General features: G+C 46.6%; 1 protein-coding gene across 1 annotated transcript in view; it reads left to right on the forward strand.

Moving 5' to 3' along the window:
• LOC147707960 (amine sulfotransferase-like) overlaps window positions 1-18,588 on the forward strand; it is a 288,392-nt gene that overhangs the window by 206,998 nt on the left and 62,806 nt on the right. Inside the window, exon 6 of the mRNA XM_086926764.1 lies at window positions 8,026-8,120. Within this exon, the coding sequence (XP_086782890.1) occupies window positions 8,026-8,120 (95 nt within the window). The remainder of the gene's footprint in view (window positions 1-8,025; window positions 8,121-18,588) is intronic.

Here is an 18,588-nt window from a genome sequence, read left to right on the forward strand (position 1 = left end):
TTCGAACTCTTTAAAGTTTTGGGATAATGACCCCTTTTGCTTCGTCCAGTCTCCGATTTCTGGAAGAGACATAAGGTTTAACAATCGCCTGAAAATAGGATGGACCTTGAAGGAAGGAGCCTTGTATCTGAAGTCTAGAGCTTTGAGAGCGATTCTTTGCCTCACCGGGAGCCAGTGCAGTGTTCCAAGTGTGGTACCAGTAGAGGCAAGCTTAGGTAGATTGAGCAGTACCCACACTGCAATGTTCTGGACCCATTCCAGCATGCTAAGGCGGGATTGAGTTCAGTGGGTGCTGGCAGGGAACGGGGTGGGGGCAGTGGAGTGAGGGGGGCAAAGTATAAAATAAAATAAAACCACTTACCTCCTCGCACCGTGGCCGCCTCCGTCTTTTCTCCGTCGTTGCGGAAGAGTCCAGAAGCACACAGGCTCGCCATAGCTTATCATAACGGTGCAATGCATAGGGAGCCTGTGCACGTTCCCCACCCAGGATGTAATGCAGCCTGTGTGGGTAACATGCAAAGTGCGCATGACTGTTTGGCGGCCCCAGACAACCGGCTAAGCAATCATGCACACTTAGTGTGCACAGTCCACTCCTCCTTGAGCCACCAGACCCACCTCGCCCTAACCCAGCCCTGCAGAAACAGAAAATAAAATGATAATAACCTTCTTATTATCATTTTATTTCTGCCTTTTCTACTGCTCAGAGTGCGGTGGGGCAACACTCCTCCACCTTAGCTGATTGAGTCACCCCCAAATACAGTACATTACAATAGTCCAGCCTGGATATAACCAGGGCCTGGACTGCAGTTTTTGGACAGACTCTGATAATAGGTGGAGAATTTTCTTCAGAGATCTCAGCACCGCAAAGGATTTCCCTGCGAGAGCGATGATCTGGTTGTCAAAGGAGAGTTTTCAATCAAACCAGATGCCCCGATTTGTTACCTAAGGCTTGGAAGGGAGTAAAATACCCAGGCTGTGAGGCCACCAGGCATTGGACCAGATATTAAGGTGCTTACACAAAACCAATGTCTCTGTTTTCCCTGCATTCAGCTTTAGGCAGTTTGAGTGTATCCACGCCGCATCCTCTGACATGCATAGACAAAGAAAAGAGGCCATATGTTCACTATTCTGAAACAGAGTGATGACAAGTTGTGTGTCATCTGCGTATAAGATGATGATAAACCCATAATGCTCAATGACCTCAGCCAGAGGGCGGACACATATATGGATAGAGTTGGACTCAGTGAAGAGCCCTAAGGCACTCCCTGCTGCAAGGGTCGTACCATCGAGTTGAATGTTTTTTGGGAGGCCTGAAATGTACATTCCTGCAGACATGAGGCAAAGCAAAGCAATGCTCTCCCACCTATAATGCATCACCAGAGCCTTTCGATCAAGATGTGGTGGGATACTGTGTCAAAAACGGCACTGAGGTCCAGCATTAGGATAGCCACAGAGTCACCATCACCCATAATCTAACGAGCTGACTCGGAGGCTAGTAGTAAGGTGGATTGGGTGCTGTAGGAGGGAAAGAAGCCTGATTGCGTACTATGGCGGAGGTCAGGGCAATCGTTTTCAGGCTTAGAGGGGTTGAGTAGTGTTTTGTTAAGAAGAGGGACACAGCCGGAAGACAGAGACCAGTTCAATAATTCATACAGGACAGGCTGGATTATATCACAGCCCTGCTATAAGATGGAAGGAGATATTGGGTCTAATGGGGAGCCAGATGTGCTGGTAGAACATATATACATCAACTCCTTGAGTTCAATAGGACTAAATTGCAGGAGCATGACTCAGTCAGCCGACGAATCAAACCATGTCTTCAGCTGGGGGTAGTTTCCAGCTGCAGCCCGGAAGGAAGCAGAGATATTCTTCAATTTTTCAGAGAAAAAAAAAAGGATAGAGTATTGCAGCTCTCTTCTGATGGAAGAGATGAGGATGAGACTGAAGATAGCGAGGTGGGAGATTTGACAATAGAAAAAATTTCAAGTGAGGAGTTGTTGGAAGATTTTCTTTTTTCAGTGTAATAACCTCGGCAGGACTGATAAATAAGCAGTTGATATGTTTTTAGTGCCACCTTATAGTCAGCTGAGTCATAGGATGTGTGCCAAAGGTGCTCAAGCTGCTTACACTTCTTTTTAAGAACAGAAAGTTAATCATTAAAGCATTCAGGCGTTTGTCTGCATTTGACTTGCTTTACAAGAGGGGCAATTTGATCAAATGCTTCCCTGAGCCGGTAGTCAAGTAGTATTCTGGCCTTATCAACACAGTTGTCCAGGGTGGGACAACAATTCTCAAGCATTTGGCTGAAACTTTTGTGGTCACTTTGGACGATTTCCGTGTCCATGTTGAGGTGGGACCGTGGTGCCTTATCATAAAATATATATTGGTATAGAAGATGATCTTACCAGGCCAGAGGGAGGGATGGCTGGGTTTCAGTGTGCATCATGTTGGTAAAAACAGGGTCAAGAATATGCCCTAATCTATGAGTGGGTGTATGAACTAGCTGGGAGAGTAGTAAGCTCTCCATGTCATCAATTGGTGCTTTGACCGCTGGACAGTTGGTATTGTCAAAGTGGGTGTTGAAATTGCCTACCACCAACAAGTTGGAGTAGTGTGAAGCTATAGGAGACAGTGTGTCAGCTAGTAAAATAGAAAAATGAGCTAGTAGGCTTGGGGGCCAGGAACTTAGAGCTCCTGACACAGCAACATTATTAGAAAAAACCAGGAGAAAGGAGGATTCTTAGCAACCCTCAATGGAGAGTTCAGACAGGGTGCATTGAAAATCTTGCTTACAGATAATGGCAATTCCCTCCCTTCTCTGTAGCTGCCTGTCCTACCCAACAATGGCAAAGTCTGCAATGTGTTCGGGAAGGAGTCCTCATTTAGCCATGTCTCAGTCAGAAAGTCTGTTTCTGGCATGTACTCCTGGAAAAAGTTGTAAATCTCAAGTGTGTGCTTTACCAGCGATTTACAGTTTAGAATCTTTTTAACATTAACAAAGTCATGGTGCAGGACTTGTTTCACCTAACAGCAGCATAGGGGCTGGGACCAAGAAATCGTAGTGTTTACAACGTAGGCCCGAGTTGCCAAGATTCAAAGAGTCACAGCAGACATTAGGCTGGGTTGGGGAGAAACCCTGCAATTCCTGTCTGGTATATGAGATAGGGGCTAACCTAAAATGGCAAGAGTCCTGCCTCCTGGTGCCGACTGGGTGTGGACGGTATTTTCTTTGGTGTGCCCTCTGCTTGTGCCGATGAGTGCGCCCGCTGCACACATCGACAGCACGTGTCCGTTGGTCGACGCACATCCTGCATCAAAAAATAGCCTGCCTCTTAAAAGTGGGGCATGGCTACAGAGTGACGACAGACCAAAAGCGGGACGGACAACAGAAATCTAACCTGAGCCCAGTAACTCCCCTCCCTCCTGTAAGGCTTCCCTTGCAGTCAGGAGTACCGGTAAAAAAAAAGTAACAGTAAAACAGGAGTGGGAAAAATATAGCAACACATAAACTGAATAAAAATGCTATGGAGAGCCTCTCTAAGATGGCTTTCAAAGATGTTGGAGCCAGACACCTACAGGACGGTGAAGCTGCATACAAAGAAAATCAAAGGCAACATTGTAGCAGCTACTCCTTACAAAGTAGCAGTAGTCAAGCGCTCCTCACTGGAGCCAGATTCAATACAGACTCGCACCCTGTATTTAAAAATATCCCACCTCAGGAAAAGGGGGCGTGGCTAAGACCTTACGACAAGGAGAATAACTGAAATCATACAGGAGCCCCCCAATCCCCTCCCTACTGGAAGGCTTCCCCTCCAATCAATCAATCAATCAATCAAACAATCAATCAATCAGTACATTTGTAGAGCGCACTACTCACCCGTGAGGGTCTCAAGGCGCTGGGGGGGCAGAGGTGTTGCTACTGCTCAAACAGCCAGGTCTTGAGGAGTCTCCTGAAGGCCAGTAGGTTCTGGGTCTGCCGCAGGTGGATGGGGAGGGTGTTCTAGGTCTTAGCGGCGAGGTGGGAAAATGATCTACCGCCGGCAGTTGCTCGTCGGATGCGGGGGACGGTGGCGAGTGCGAGGTCAGTGGAGCAAAGCTGGCGGTTCGGGGTGTAGAAGGTGAGTCGCTGGTTGAGGTACGCTAGTCCGGTGTTGTGGAGTGCTTTGTGAGTGTGGGTGAGGAGCTTGAAGGTGATCCTCTTGTTGACGGGGAGCCAGTGCAGGTCTTTCATCTGGGCTGTGGTGGGGGATGTTGAGGATGAGGCGTGCAGAGGCGTTCTGTAATGCGTTGTAGTCGTTTCTGGAGTTTGGCTAAGGTTCCTGCGTAGAGAGCGTTGCTGTAGTCAAGCCTGCTGCTAAGGAGGGCCTGGGTGACCGTCCTTCTGGTTCCTGTGGCGATCTATCTGTAGATCTTGTGGAGCATGCGGAGGGTGTTGAAGCAGGTGGAGGAGATGGCGTTTACTTGCTGGGTCATAGACATCGCTGAGTCCAGGATGACCCCCAGATTGCGTGCGTGGTTGGTGGGAGTCGGTGCAGCTCCCAGTGTGGCCGGCCACCATGAGTCATCCCAGGCAGAGGGGGTGGATACGATGATGAGGACCTCCGTCTTGTCCGAGTTCAGTTTAAGGTGACTGTTCATCATCCATTCGGCTATGGCCCTCATTCCTTCGTGAGGGTTGGATTTGGTGGTGGTGTGGGCCTTGGTGAGGGAGATGATCAGCTGAGTGTCGTCGGCATATGAGATGATGTTGAGGTTGTGCGATCGGACAATGTTGGCGAGCGGTGCCATGTAGATGTTGAAGAGTGTTGGGCTGAGGGACAATCCTTGGGGTACGCCGCAGATGATCTTGGTGTCTTTGGAACGGAATGGGGGGAGGTGGTCACTCTGGCTTTTGCCGGTGAGGAATGAGGTGGTCACAGTCCAAGTCTTTGTCACAGATCCCTGCTTCCTGGAGGCGTGTGCGGAGGGTGTGGTGGCAGGTGGTGTCGAAGGCAGCCGAAAGGTCCAGGAGAATGAGGGCCGTGGTTTCTCCGTTGTTCAGTGTGGCCCTGATGTCGTCGGTGGTGGCGATGAGTGCTGTTTCGGTGCTGTAGTTGCTGCTGAATCCAGATTGAGATGGGTCCAGGATGTTGTTCTCTTCGAGGAAGGAGGTCAGTTGCCTGTTGACAATCTTCTTGATTACTTTTGGCGGGAATGGCAGTAGGGAGATGGGCCGGAAGTTCCTGAGGTCCTTGGGGTCTGCCTTGGGTTTCTTGAGTAAGGCATTGATCTCGGCGTGCTTCCAGCTCTCCGGGAAGGTGGCGGTCTCGAGGGAGCTGTTGATGATCTTGCGGAGATGGGGTGCGATGGTGGAGCTTGCTTTGTTGACATTGTGGTGCCGGCATTGGTCGGATGGTGAGCCGGAGTGGATAGTGCTCATGATTTTGATGGTGTCATCATCGTTGACGTGGGTCCAGGAAAGCAGGGGGTCAATGTGGCTGGGGGCGGTGGGTCCGAGGTGTCAGTGTCTGTCGGGGGGCTCCTGGTTGCTTAAGCTCCAAGTGGTAGTACTGGGAAACAAAAGTGCAAAAGTAAAACAAGAATGGGAGAAATTTAGTAACACATAAACTGCATAAAAACACTGTGGGCAAGGTGGCTCCCAGATATGTTGGAGCCAGGCACCTCCAGTGTGGTAAATCCACATATAATGAAATCAAAGGCAGCAATGTAGCAGCTACTGACTACCGAATAGCCAAGGGCAGGTGCTCCTCATGGTAGCCAGGTCAGTGATTTTTCATTGGCTTCTCATTCTCAGATTCACCTAAATAAATCAGAAGGAATTTTACTAAATGTTTCGCCTGATTTGTGCTGAGAGAATTTGCCTGAGATAATCGAGATAAACCTAAAAGATAATCAGTGATGCATTGATCATGTGAAATCCAGATTGTGTAGAAGTTAAATTTCAGATCCTCAGAGTTCCAAGGAAAAAATACTAGTTAAACCCTTTCCAAAGTCTGGACAAGCGAGTCACCACATTCAACAGTGAAAAGTGAAATACCTGCCAAATTAATCAATTACTCTGTTATGAAATGCTGGGAGAAAACATGGGGTCTTAGCTATGACCAAGCTCAGTGTAATTCTGAGGCAATAAATAATGTATGCAGGAAAACAAAAATGCAAAGGGACCTAACCCTCAAGGAGCCTATTATGATGTTGGTCGGACAAGCGCCCAACCGACACTGTAGTGGGATGGAATCCGCCCGACTAATAGGATGCGACCACCCTATGGGCTGTCGGAAACATCCATTTCTCCATTGCAGCGTGTGCGGTGGCTGGAAAAGGGCCGCAGCGCAAGCTATAATAGAGAAATTGATATTTTCAAACATCCATGCACCTTGTGCCAGGCACCATACGGTGCCTGCCACATGGTGCATGAATGTTTGGAGGAGCATCACAGGTTCCCTCCAGGCCTCATAGCAGAGGCCGCGGGGGACGGGGCACTGCTAGAGCCCCCACAATCTGTTTCCGACAGCCTTTCTATGGTGGTCGGACCTGCATAGAAAGGCGGTGGGAAACATGCATCATAATCCCCACGGCGGTGTTTGAGCAGGCTCTGCCTTCTTTTTGAGGATTACGATTCACCTTCCACTCAACGGACTCCTTGAGCCCGTTGGAAGTGAAGTGAAATTTCCCCGGGGGTTTCACTCCAACCGCCAGCATTTTATTACGACGGTTGGAAGGAAACCTCTGATTTCTGGTGGAAAGCCTCCAGACATCATAATGAGGCCCAAAGTAATTTTAACATGACTAAATCTACTTATGTAAATTTAGTCTTACACTTTATAGTAAATTTATTATTTTTCGCTAGTCACAATTTCAGAGCCAAAATGTACCACAAAGTGTAGACTTTCATGTTGCCACCCTTTGAAACAGGGAAGGGATGTGATGGAGCCAATTTTACAAGTGTACAGTTACTACTAGTAGCTTTTCACATATATTGCAGTGCAGCTCTCCACATCCAGGCCAGAGATCTCCCTGTGGCAAGGTACAGGATTTTTTTAAAAATGTATTAAACTTAAAAAAATTAGTAAAACAATTTAATGTAAATATTAATGTAAATTAGCGTAAAATATTTATTGTAGAAGAAAATAATAACAAATATAAGCACTATTGGCTTAATTTGAATTAAATAAAAAATTAAATAAAATATATACAATTACATTGAAATTATATTTTTTGCAGATTATTGTTCAAAAAACAGCTAAAGTAAAATGTTTATTCTTATTTATGATGTATTAGATTAAAAAGTACTGTATAGAATTCATTTAACTCATTTAATTATTTTAAAAAATACAGTTACATTGATTTTATTTATTTTTAAACAAAAAATGGTTAAGAAAATATGGTACAATAAAATAATATTAATTTTTTATTGTTGTGTAATTTTTTACCATTAAATTTAATGTATAGATATTTTTGAAATGTTACAATACATTAATTTATTTTAACATTATTTCCTATAGTATTCTATGTAATGCCCCTGCCCTTGATTATTGTCAATGGGACGGTGTTGCAGTACCATTGGTTGGTCATGTATATTGCTGGAATTATTTCAGGTCTGACCTGGAGTAAATTTACTACTGCTTTATTTCACTTCTATAGTAAGTTTAGAATAGCAGTTTGTGAATAGTAATGGGTTTATTCTTTTGTGGGGGGGGGGTGTTTGTCGCTCCTTGCAGCCTTCCTTCTCCCTCCCTAAACCCCTCCTTACAGGTCTTGAAACCCCTTCCATTTAGTAGCAATTATTCCCTATTTTCTAGTCACTTACTCTGGTTCCCCCCACATTTACTGCTAAGTAGTAAGCATACATGTTTGAGGATCTGCCCAAAGAAAAGACAGGAGAGGTGGAGATTTCTACTTGAAGATTTGTGAATTATATTTTGTAGTCAGTAAGAAGAACTACTTTAGTACAACTTTGCATACTACAGGATGTAGTTTGTGACTCAGACCCTTAATGTTCATGTTTGTATGTTTTCTGTTCTTTAGTGTTTGGCGGATGCTGGTTTGATCACATCCAAGGCTGGTACACCCACAAGGAGGATTTCAATTTCTTGTTAATTACATATGAGGAGATGGTGAAGGTAAGACTTATTGTGCGGTATTTATCATCATAACTGATACTGCTTTTTAAAACTTTGCATTTTGCATACTGTGGCATCTGTCATGCTGAGCAAAAGACAAATTAGATAAGTATCAATGGATTTACAACACATGTGGGTCATTTTATATCCAGCGTCACCAGAGCACTTTAGTATTAGAAAAGGGTCGGCTGACCCTAGTGCGACCCCTTTTGTAATACAGAGACATCAGCTCACATATAACAACTGTATTACTGTATCAGGCAATCCTGCACTGCAATGGGGGTCCCCCCCCATTCTAATGAGTGTTAACAGTTTTTATACGTGGATGTGCACATACCATCATCTACAGCCATGAGCCAACAAGGATTTTATTGATAGGCATGCACCATGCAAAAATCTTCCACTCTTTCCTCTCTTCCACCTCATAGTTGGTCAACATTATAAAGAGGCTGTTTCTTAAAGTGAGAGCTACCCTTCCCTACAAAGCTGTGTGGGAACATTGATACCAAGGTCACATTGGGCCTAGGTCCTCTGGGCTGCGAGCTTTCTAGATACTTCTTCTTGGAAAAGATGATTGGTCCTCTAGTACTTGAGATAGAGAACTTCCCTGTACTCATGTGTAAGAAGATGTATTGTATGTATGTTGGGGAGGAGTAGGCCTAACGGCTACGGCGGTTGACCTCGAATCTGGGGAACTGGGTTTGAGTCTCCGCAATGACGCTGAACATCCTGTGATTCTGGGCAAATCACTTAATCACCACATGCCTAACAAAAAGTAATGTGTCCTCATGTAATGCAACTGGTGCTATGTAAAGCACTCTGATACCTGATTCGGGCCAAGTTCGCGCTATATAAAACTGTAAAATCATTTTTTTTTAAAAATGTATGGAGGGACTTCAAGTTAGGTTTAAGAGTGTTCGCCATCATAAGGGAGATTTTTTTCCTTGGCTGATACATCCCACAGTTTTCTGTGCCAAGCTAAAGGGTCAAGTGTAGTGTTCTTCACCCAAATGAATAGCAGAACCTATATCATGGCAACTAGAGCTACAGCCAATTGTTTACCTCAGATGGGACATTGATGAGCTGTGGGTTGGGTAGAGTCTCCCAAATAGAACCACCCGGGGTTTTTTGAGAATTTAGACATTAAAGGTCCTATTACGATCTCTGATGACATTCTCCCAGTATTTCTCTAGGTAAGGGCAGTGCCACAACAGGTGTATTATCCAACCTGTAGCACCGCCCCTCCAACTAAAGTCTTCCCTATATGTGTTCAATTTCCCAATTCTCTCTGATGTCTTATACCAGTATGTCAGTATTTCTTACTGTGTTTCTTTGAGGCGTGCGTCAGTTACAAAGATGCATGCGCTATTGTAGAGAAGTTCCTATTCTTTGGGGATCAACTCCTGTCCGAGCTCTGCCTCCCAACTTTTCTGTTTTGGGATTTTATTGTGTGGTATGGAATGGATAAGATGCCGGTAAAGAGTGAATATAAATGCCCTATTGTGCGGTCCAACCATAAGCGACTTTTCTAAATTCGTGAGCGGGCACAAAGAGACTTCTTTCATTGTAGGATGGAGCATCCATTGATGGAATGAGTACATGCAAATCACTCAATTACTGGTATTCTGCATTTGGCCTTTATTTCCTCAAAGGAAACTATATGTTGATTCTGAAACAGGCAGCTGACCATGAGGAACCTCCTTCTCTACAAGTTCTAAATGCCGGAGGATCTTTTGTTTGTGTAAAATTGAAGTTGTAGGAAATTGATGTGTACCGCAAAGGTAGTGTTGTAAAACCCAGCCTTTTTGGCATGTTATTCCATACAGCCAGGGTCACTCTGGTGGCAGTGGAAAGGAATATAGACCCCACCTTCTCTGTGACTTCCAAAGCCTTGGGAACTGCAAAAGGGGGTTCGATGAGTTTAGCTGATACATGAATCATAATTTTTAGGCTGTTTTCTTATTTTTCCATTCTATAATGTATCTGAACTGAGAATCCTGAAAGTATGACAATATGTGTGCAGTGTTTTACTGACAATTATTTTGCCAACTATAACTATTCACCTAGGTTGGTAGTTGCTTGATGATCACTGTGGGATTGGTGACAGGATTGTTTGGAATAGATAGAGAATGCGGGGTAAAATTCTCATTTTATCAATCAATAGATGCTCCAATCAAGAAAAATGTTTATTATGCCACTTGTGGAAGTCCTGACAGAGATCATTTAACAATTGAGTATACGCGGGAGCGATCTCACTAGAGACCGGTATTTACGGTCCACTCGTAGGACGGACATACATGTCCCCCTACGTCTCAATTGATACAGAGCACTTAGGGAGAGCGACGGGCCTGTCCTTCCCTGATTTCCCTTGTGGCATTTCAATGTTCAACTTTATAGATTTTAGCCGGTTATCGACCGGGTCGGAAATATCACCGGTCAAGCGATCTTTCGCGTAACCGTGTGGTCTACTCCTACAGCCCTGAAGAGTCACGGGATAACTCCTGAGTGACGAAACACGTGTCGGCTGGCTTTCTTTCTGTATTTAACCGCATGACTGAATATAAAAGATTCTTCTTTAATATATTCCTGATGTCGACTATCATAATTACTGAACCTAAAGTACTTTGAAGAACGGTTCTTACACTGAAACTTATATTTTTAAAACGTGTGCACAGGACTTGGTTCTAATGGCCCGTGAATGTTTTGATTTGTTCTGTTTTCCGTCCATCAATTGTGTGTCTTTTGCTTTCTCACCCTAAGTGTTCCTGGTATGCCCGGACGTGGGTCCCGGGCTCACTGTGCCACTGGACTCAAGCTATCCTGGCTGATGAGGGGTGAAACCCTGTAACCGGTCCTAGGATGCTTGTTTCCGGTCCAAGGAGGACCTGTCTTGGCAGTTCGGGCTGGACTGTTCCCACAAGGCATAGGGTCAAGGCTGATTTGCATATGGCCAGGTCTGAACTGAGGTGGCATGCTGAGCAAAAGAATGATGGATTTAACCCAGATCTCTTGACTGGGGGTGAATGTTTTGATTTGTTCTGAATTCCGTCCATCAATTGTGTGTCTTTTGCTTTCTTACCCTAAGTGTGCCAGGTATGCCCAGATGTGGGTCCTGGGCTCACTGTGCCACTGGACTCAAGCTATCCTGGTTGATGAGGGGTAAAACCCTGAAACCGGTCCTAGGATGCCTGTTTCCAGTCCAAGAGGACCTGGCTTGGCAGTTCGAGCTGAACTGTTCTCACGAGGCACGGGGTCAAGGCTGATTTGCATATTGCCAGGTCTCAACTGAGGTGGCATGCTGAGCAAACGAATGATGGATTTAACCCAGATCTCTTTACTGTGGGTGAATGTTTTGATTTGTTCTGCATTCCGCCCATCAATTCTGTGTCTTTTGCTTTCTCTCCCTAAAATTGCCCCGAGTATGCCCATACATGGGTCCCGTGCTCACTGTACCACTGGATTCAAGCTATCCTGGCTGATGAGGGGCGAAACCCCGAAACCGGTCCTAGGATGCTTGTTTCCGGTCCTGGGAGGACCTGGCTTGGCAGTTCGGGCAGGACTGTTACCATGAGGCACAGGGTCAAGGCTGATTTGCATATGGTCAGGTCTAACCTGGGGTGGCATGCTGAGCAAAAGAATGATGGATTTAACTCGGATCTGTTGACTGGGGGTGAACGTTTTGATTTGTTGTGCATTCCGTCCATCAATTCTGTGTCTTTTGGTTTCTCGCCCTAAGTGTGCCGGGTATGCCCAGACGTGGGTCACTGTGCCACTGGATTCAAGCTATCCTGGCTGATTATGGGTGAAACCCCAAAACCAGTCCTAGGATGCTTGTTTCCAGTCCAGGGAGGACCTGGCTCTGGCAGTTCGGCTGAACTGTTCCCATGAGGCACAGGGTCAAGGCTGATTTGTCTATGGCCAGGTCTAAACTGAGGTGGCATGCTGAGCAAAAGAATGATGGATTTACCCAGATCCCTTGACTGGGGGTGAATGTTTTGATTTGTTCTGCATTCCGTCCATCAATTCTGTGTCTTTTGCTTCCTCGCCCTAAGTGTGCCTGGTAAGCCCACCATGGGTCCCAGGCTCACTGTGCCACTAGATTCAAGCTATCCTGGCTGATGAGGGGTAAAACCCCGAAACCGGTCCTAGGATGCTTGTTTCCGGTCCATGGAGGACCTGGAATGGCAGTTCGGGGTGGACTGTTCCCATGAGGCATGGGGTGAAGGCTGATTTGCACATGGGCAGGTCTGAACTGGGGTGCCATGCTGAGCAAAAGAATGATGGATTTCACCCAGATCTTTAGACTGGGGTGAATGTTTTGATTTGTTCTGCATTCCGACCATCAATTGTGTGTCTTTGCTTTCTTGCCCCATGCCAATGAGAGTCAAGATTTTCCTCACGTTTCTTGACTAGGGCCCTTTCCCCTGGGTTCCGGTCATGCATGGCAGAGATTCTTGAGGTCTATGCAGTAGCAGCTTCAACCTGATGAGACACAGAACAAACCACATCAGCCAATGCTTTACAGTAGTCCAGGACCAAATCATCGGTGATGTTCATTGCCCAGTGGAGGGTACAGCAGTTAAACGCATTGCTTGTTCCATGAGAATCTCAGGTGGTTACAACCCAGTTCGCCGGTCATGTATGCTGCGCAAACTCATCAGCACCAAAGGCAATGTATCAGGCAATTTCAAAGATGTTGAAGCACACACTTTAGACAACCTTGCTTTTAATGTCCCGTTGACTTGCCCCACCATTCCTGATGCCTCTGGCCTGTAGCTACAATGCAGTCTTTGATCCACACTCAAGGTGGGACACAACAACTTCCTGATCTCGTTATGAAAGTGTGTCCCTATATCCGACTCCAAAGTAGTTGGAAATCTGATTCTAAGAGTTCCCTTAGCAACAGCCTTGTTACTGTGAGACTATCACATCTCCTAGTTGGGTAAGCTTCAACCCATCGGGAAAAGTTGCACACAACAACTAGACTGTACCTCAATCTATTACACACTAACATTCCAACAAAGTCCATTTGGAACTGATTGAAGGAACCTCCCTATCTGCCTATATGACTCAAGGCAACAACAGTCTTCTTCCCAGCATTCATTTGTTGACATGTAATACACCGATGACACACAGCATCTGTGATAACTCGAAACCAAGGACTGAACCAAGTCTGCCTATCACAGTCTCACCATTGCATCTCTCCCTATGTGAGCTGCTGCATGAATTTTCCTCGCCATAGGGTTTAACAAGCAGTCTGGTAACACTGCCTTACCATCAGCTGATACCAAAGTGTCCTCTTTCCCTTTCTCACAACCAGCTCTGATCCATCTAGCTTGTTCCTGATCATTAGCTTCTGATTGCAACCTGCTCACCTCATCCCATGTGTCAGCTACAGCTAGCATCATGCTGACTTCGGTCTGCTCTAAACTCTCACCAGTATATTCCCCATTGAGAACACATGCATGGAAAGCACAATAAGGGACAACTCATTTGCATATCTGTTTAGAGGTGTGGCTAAATCATTTCTCATACCATTAGTTGCGCACTTAACGACAGTCACTTCCCCTGGCAGTTGCAGAGCTTCCAGCAGTTGTCTCATATAGTACTCATTCCTGATTGGAAAACCTGATGATGTTAGGAACCCTCCCTGTGACCATAGCTGTCTGAAATCATGAACCACACCAAAACCGTACTGGCTATTGGTATAGATGGTGACTCTGATTTGTTCAGAAACAAGGCATGCACGGGTCAAGGCAATGATTTCAGCCACTTGTACGGAGTGTAATCCTTGTAAACAAGCAGATGCTACCACTCCATAGATGGTACAGACAGCAAGCGCTTCTCTCAGATTACTGTCATTGTCTCTAAGTTTGAACCATCAACAAAAAGGACTTGATCGGGATCGGGCTATTGGCTCAACGACAATGTCAGGTCTCAGCTTCGTGCAAAGCTCAGTGACATCCAGACAGTCATGGTCTTCATATTCTCCCCCATCAGCATTTGGAACAGGTAACAAGGTGGCAGGATTTAAAATGGAACACCTCTTCAGAGTAACATTCTCAGCGGCGAGTAACAGCTGCTCATATCAGGTTAACCTATTATTCGGCAAATGCTGTGTTTTGATTCTCGTTATCAGAAGCTCAACTGAATGTGGCACATATACAGTAAGTGGGTGATCCATCAGAGCCTTCTCGGGCGCGGCACCCAAGATCTGGAACTCTCCCCCACCAGAAATTCGCAGAATCCCCTACATGGCGGCGTTCAAACAGGAAGTAAAAACAATCCTAATGACCAAGTTCCTGCCTTAATTTGACCATGGATCGTCTGTTTTCGAAATGTCTGTTTTTTAAATTATTTTTTATTTATCAATTATCTATGATTCTTTGCCTTACCTATTAAGTAGCGTTGCGCCTTACCTTATTAAGTTATATCTTCCTCCCATTTATGTACAATTTTATTAGCTCAACATGTTAGCCTCTCTTACCTCTATGTTGCCCTACTTCTTTCCCCTTTCCACTACTGTGAAGCGCTCTGATACCCTTCTGGGTCTTGTTCGTGCTATACAAAACTTTTATAATAAATAAATAAAATAAATCACAAAGCTTTCAGATCACCCAATACTGACACCTATTGCAGCAACGGATTTGAGACATCCGGTCAACGCTGAAGCTACTGGATCTAAATTAGCTGAAAAATAGGCCACTGGTCTACAGGCACCTCCATGTGTCTTGGTGAGCACAGATACAGCACAACCTTCCCTTAGGTGGCAGAACAGCGAAAACGCGTTGTTGTAATCAGGCATTCCTAAAGCAAGAGTGCGGCACAGGCACTCTCTCAATTCCAGGAAAGCAAACAAACAATTGTTATCCCAAGTCACCAGATCACACACACATCCTTGTGTGTCAGCATCTGTAAAGGCTTTGCCATCAGAGAGAGATTGGGAATCCTCTATCAGCAGTAGCCACCATTCCCAAGAATATTCTGACCTCTTTTTGGGTATTGGGTGGATTCATTTTCATGATCACCCCCACTCTATCTGGTGACACCATCCTCTTGCCATAGTATCATCTCAGCAAGCCTCTCTTGTTTCATATGCAGTGAGAAGGTCATTAATGTACTGAAATAGCACTGAATTCTGAAGTGAAATGAAGCTCTCAAGGTTCTTCTTCAAGACTTGATTGAAAATGGATGACTTTCAGTACACCCTTTTTGGATACAATACCACGTTAAGCCCCGATTCTCCAGACTGAAAGCAAATAAAAATTGGCTCTGCTCGTGCAATGGAATGGATTACAATGCTTGGCAGAGGTCTGCAGGCAAATCGCAGGCAAACCAGATCAGCATCACAGAGGTGACAGAATACTACCATCAAAAGACCCACAATTAGACAACCGTGAATGCAGTCGGAGTTTCGAGGAGGTCAATGGAGAAGGCCAATAGGGGCTGGCATGATGTGAAAACTAAACCAAGCACAAACCCACTGCCAACAGGAAGGCAGCAACGGCGACAGGAGGTGGGAGTCCAGTGCCACAGGAGGAGCTGGAGGAAATGGAGGCCACAGTCATCAGTGTGGAGACGGTGCAAGGAGTTTTAGAGTCCAGACACAGCTTGAGGGGACCTGACACAGCCTCAACAGGGTGAGTAACGACCAGGGACTGGGGGAGATGGGCACAATGGCACACATGCACAATGATGTGTAGCACACTGCACACCCACAATGAACCTGGATCATGTCCCTGATCCCCGTGGCACACTGCAGCACACACACGTAGCAATAGCAGCACATCCACATTGAAGACAATGTGGTACAATGTGCAACCCCTACACTGCAGAACAGTGGACACAACTGGCTCCGCACATGTGCAGAAACAGGCCAACTACATCTAACAGAGGAGAAAACTGTGAGATGGAAATGTAAGCGTACAACCTTACATCCATCATGTAGCCCAAATGTCCACTGTCCCGCATCAAAATCCAGCACCTCCCAAACAGTCACAATGTACATTGTCATACAGTCTGCATGTAAACAAGAACAATACGCCAACATACATGTCAACACAATGTCAACATGCATCTCCCTTCACATTGCAGAGGGACAAACAACACCTCCAGCAGAGCAGAGCAGACAACTCATCAGTGATGCCTGAGAGGACCACCACACCTTCAACACCAACGCCCTACAACAGCTCATGGACATCCCATGCAACCCATCACCAAGGCAGCCAAGCTACATAGAGAAGAACCCAGCCCCTGCACAGACCACACAGCAGGAAGCACCCACAAGCACGGCTGGCTCCCAACACTTCAACCAGCCGCATATGCCATTCCAATGCCAGGTGTCAGAATGCCAAAGGGAGGTTGCCGAACAGGTGCGGGTGGGGTCCGAACCCATGGAAGACAAACTAGATCACATACATGGGTGTCTAATACCCTTCAAGGACAAGCCTACACCCCACAAAGGAGACAGAGACACATGCAGATGCACATTTCCAGTACAGAACCATGCCCAGGGGCACGCAATAATCATTCACACACCCATGCTGGACCTGCAAAAGACGGCCCAGTCCACTCCGCTTACGTATTGAGTGGGTGACGACCAAGCTGCATGTCCAAGCTCTAACCCGTTTCCTGCGGTGACATGTTTTCTTCTGCTGTACATAGCACAATGTAATGTTGTAGTGCCCAGGGCCCTCATGCTTACATTATGACCACATGGACACACACAGATAGTATGTGGAACTGGCTATGGGCACGTGCACCCGGCCCCTTTATTGGCAGGGCCACATGTACAGTGACGCCTGTGCTGGATGTGTGTGTGGTGAGTGTAAGCCAGAGTGGTTGGTGCTGGCAACAACTTGAACAGTGAACACCATTAAAACGGAAACTGAAAACACCAGCATAACAGAGACAACTGCTGAGCAACATGGAGGTAGCCGGAGCAAGTACAGAGGCCACCCAATATGCAAACAGAAGTGTCCGTAAGTTGCAGTGCACTGAGGTTGGGGGACGAGAGCTGGGTGCGCTCATTTGTACAAATTGTCTAGGATTGTGTCCCTTTGGGATATACCTGATGCAGCTGCAGTAGGGTGTGTTACACCTGCATCATCTTCCTCATCATTGTCCCAGGTCTCCCACACTGCCTGAGGTGACATTGCTGCGTAACCCCTCCACAGCACAAATCTCAATCAGTAACGGTCCATGGGTTGCGGTCCACTGAGTTAGTGGCACCTGGAGTGCTGAGCAGGGTATCAGGTGGATGAAGGCATCCATGAAAGGTGTGAGTAACTCCGTTAGTCTGCCAGTACGACTGATTCACTCTGGCAGTTGGCGGTTGGAGGTGGTCCTGGCGATGGTGGTTTGTGCCTCTTGCAGTGATGCGATGTCCGGGAAGGTCAGGAGTTGGTTTGATGTGTGAGCCCTGGTGGACCGCAGTTGAAGCCGGAGGTAGCGGACAGCGCAGGGCCACAGACGCGTGGCGTTGATGACCCCAAGGCCATCATCTCAGAGGCCATCCAATATTTAATCAGAAGGGGTCCCTGACTTGAGCTGCACAGAGTTAGGGGCCCCAGATGCACAGCGGCCAGCACAGGCCCGCTGCCACAGGACGGTGACTTGTGGTGCACTGAGGTAGGGCCATGCGGACTGAGCGGGTCCTCGTCGATGTCCAAGGAGAATGTGGCAGAGGGTTGCAGCGGCAGTGGAAGGTGTCCTCCAGGGCATGATGCCGAGGGCAGTAGCCGTGCCGAAGCAGCAAATGGATGAGTGGAATGCTACAGCCTCGTTTTCACCACCAATTCGGTATCAGCTACATGAGGATGAAGACAACCCAGAGTCCATAGACTCAGATGCCACCAAAGTACAACCAGAGAGTGTCCATGAATGTCGGGGAACAGACTTAGTGGCACAGGGGCTGAGAGAGGATGCAGTCTGCGATGATGCCGGTACAATGATATGAACTCAGCCATTGCTAAATAAAGACTCCGTCCCAAATGTGTGACCTACTCGGCCGCAGTGTAGGCCAGGGGCAGCGGTCAGCAGTGGTCCAGAGCCACGTTTCGTTGGCTCGCGATGCACAGAGTTAGTAACACCAGGGCAGTTGTCGGTAGTGTTCGATCACCTCTGTACCGATGACCTTTTTTTCCTCCCGACTGAAACGCGTCATCCTCTTACACCTTTCCTTGCGTGCAATGATATGTACTCTGTCATTGAAAAATCAAGACTCAGTTCCAAATGTGTGCCTTACTCGAGCTCAGCGTAGGCCGAGAGCAGTAGTCCGCCTGGGCGCACAGACACGTGTGGTTGGAATGCTATGCACAGAGTTGGTGGCACCACATCAAAAGGAGTATAGTGATATAAACTCTGCCAGAAATAATGTTCTCTGCCATAGTGTAATCAAGACTCGGTTCCAAATGTGTGACCTACTAGTCGGCTGTGTATGCCGGTGCAGTACGTCAACGAAAATGGA

The sequence above is a fragment of the Lissotriton vulgaris genome, chromosome 6 (assembly GCF_964263255.1).
Source record: "Lissotriton vulgaris chromosome 6, aLisVul1.2, whole genome shotgun sequence".
Lineage (NCBI taxonomy): Eukaryota > Metazoa > Chordata > Amphibia > Caudata > Salamandridae > Lissotriton > Lissotriton vulgaris.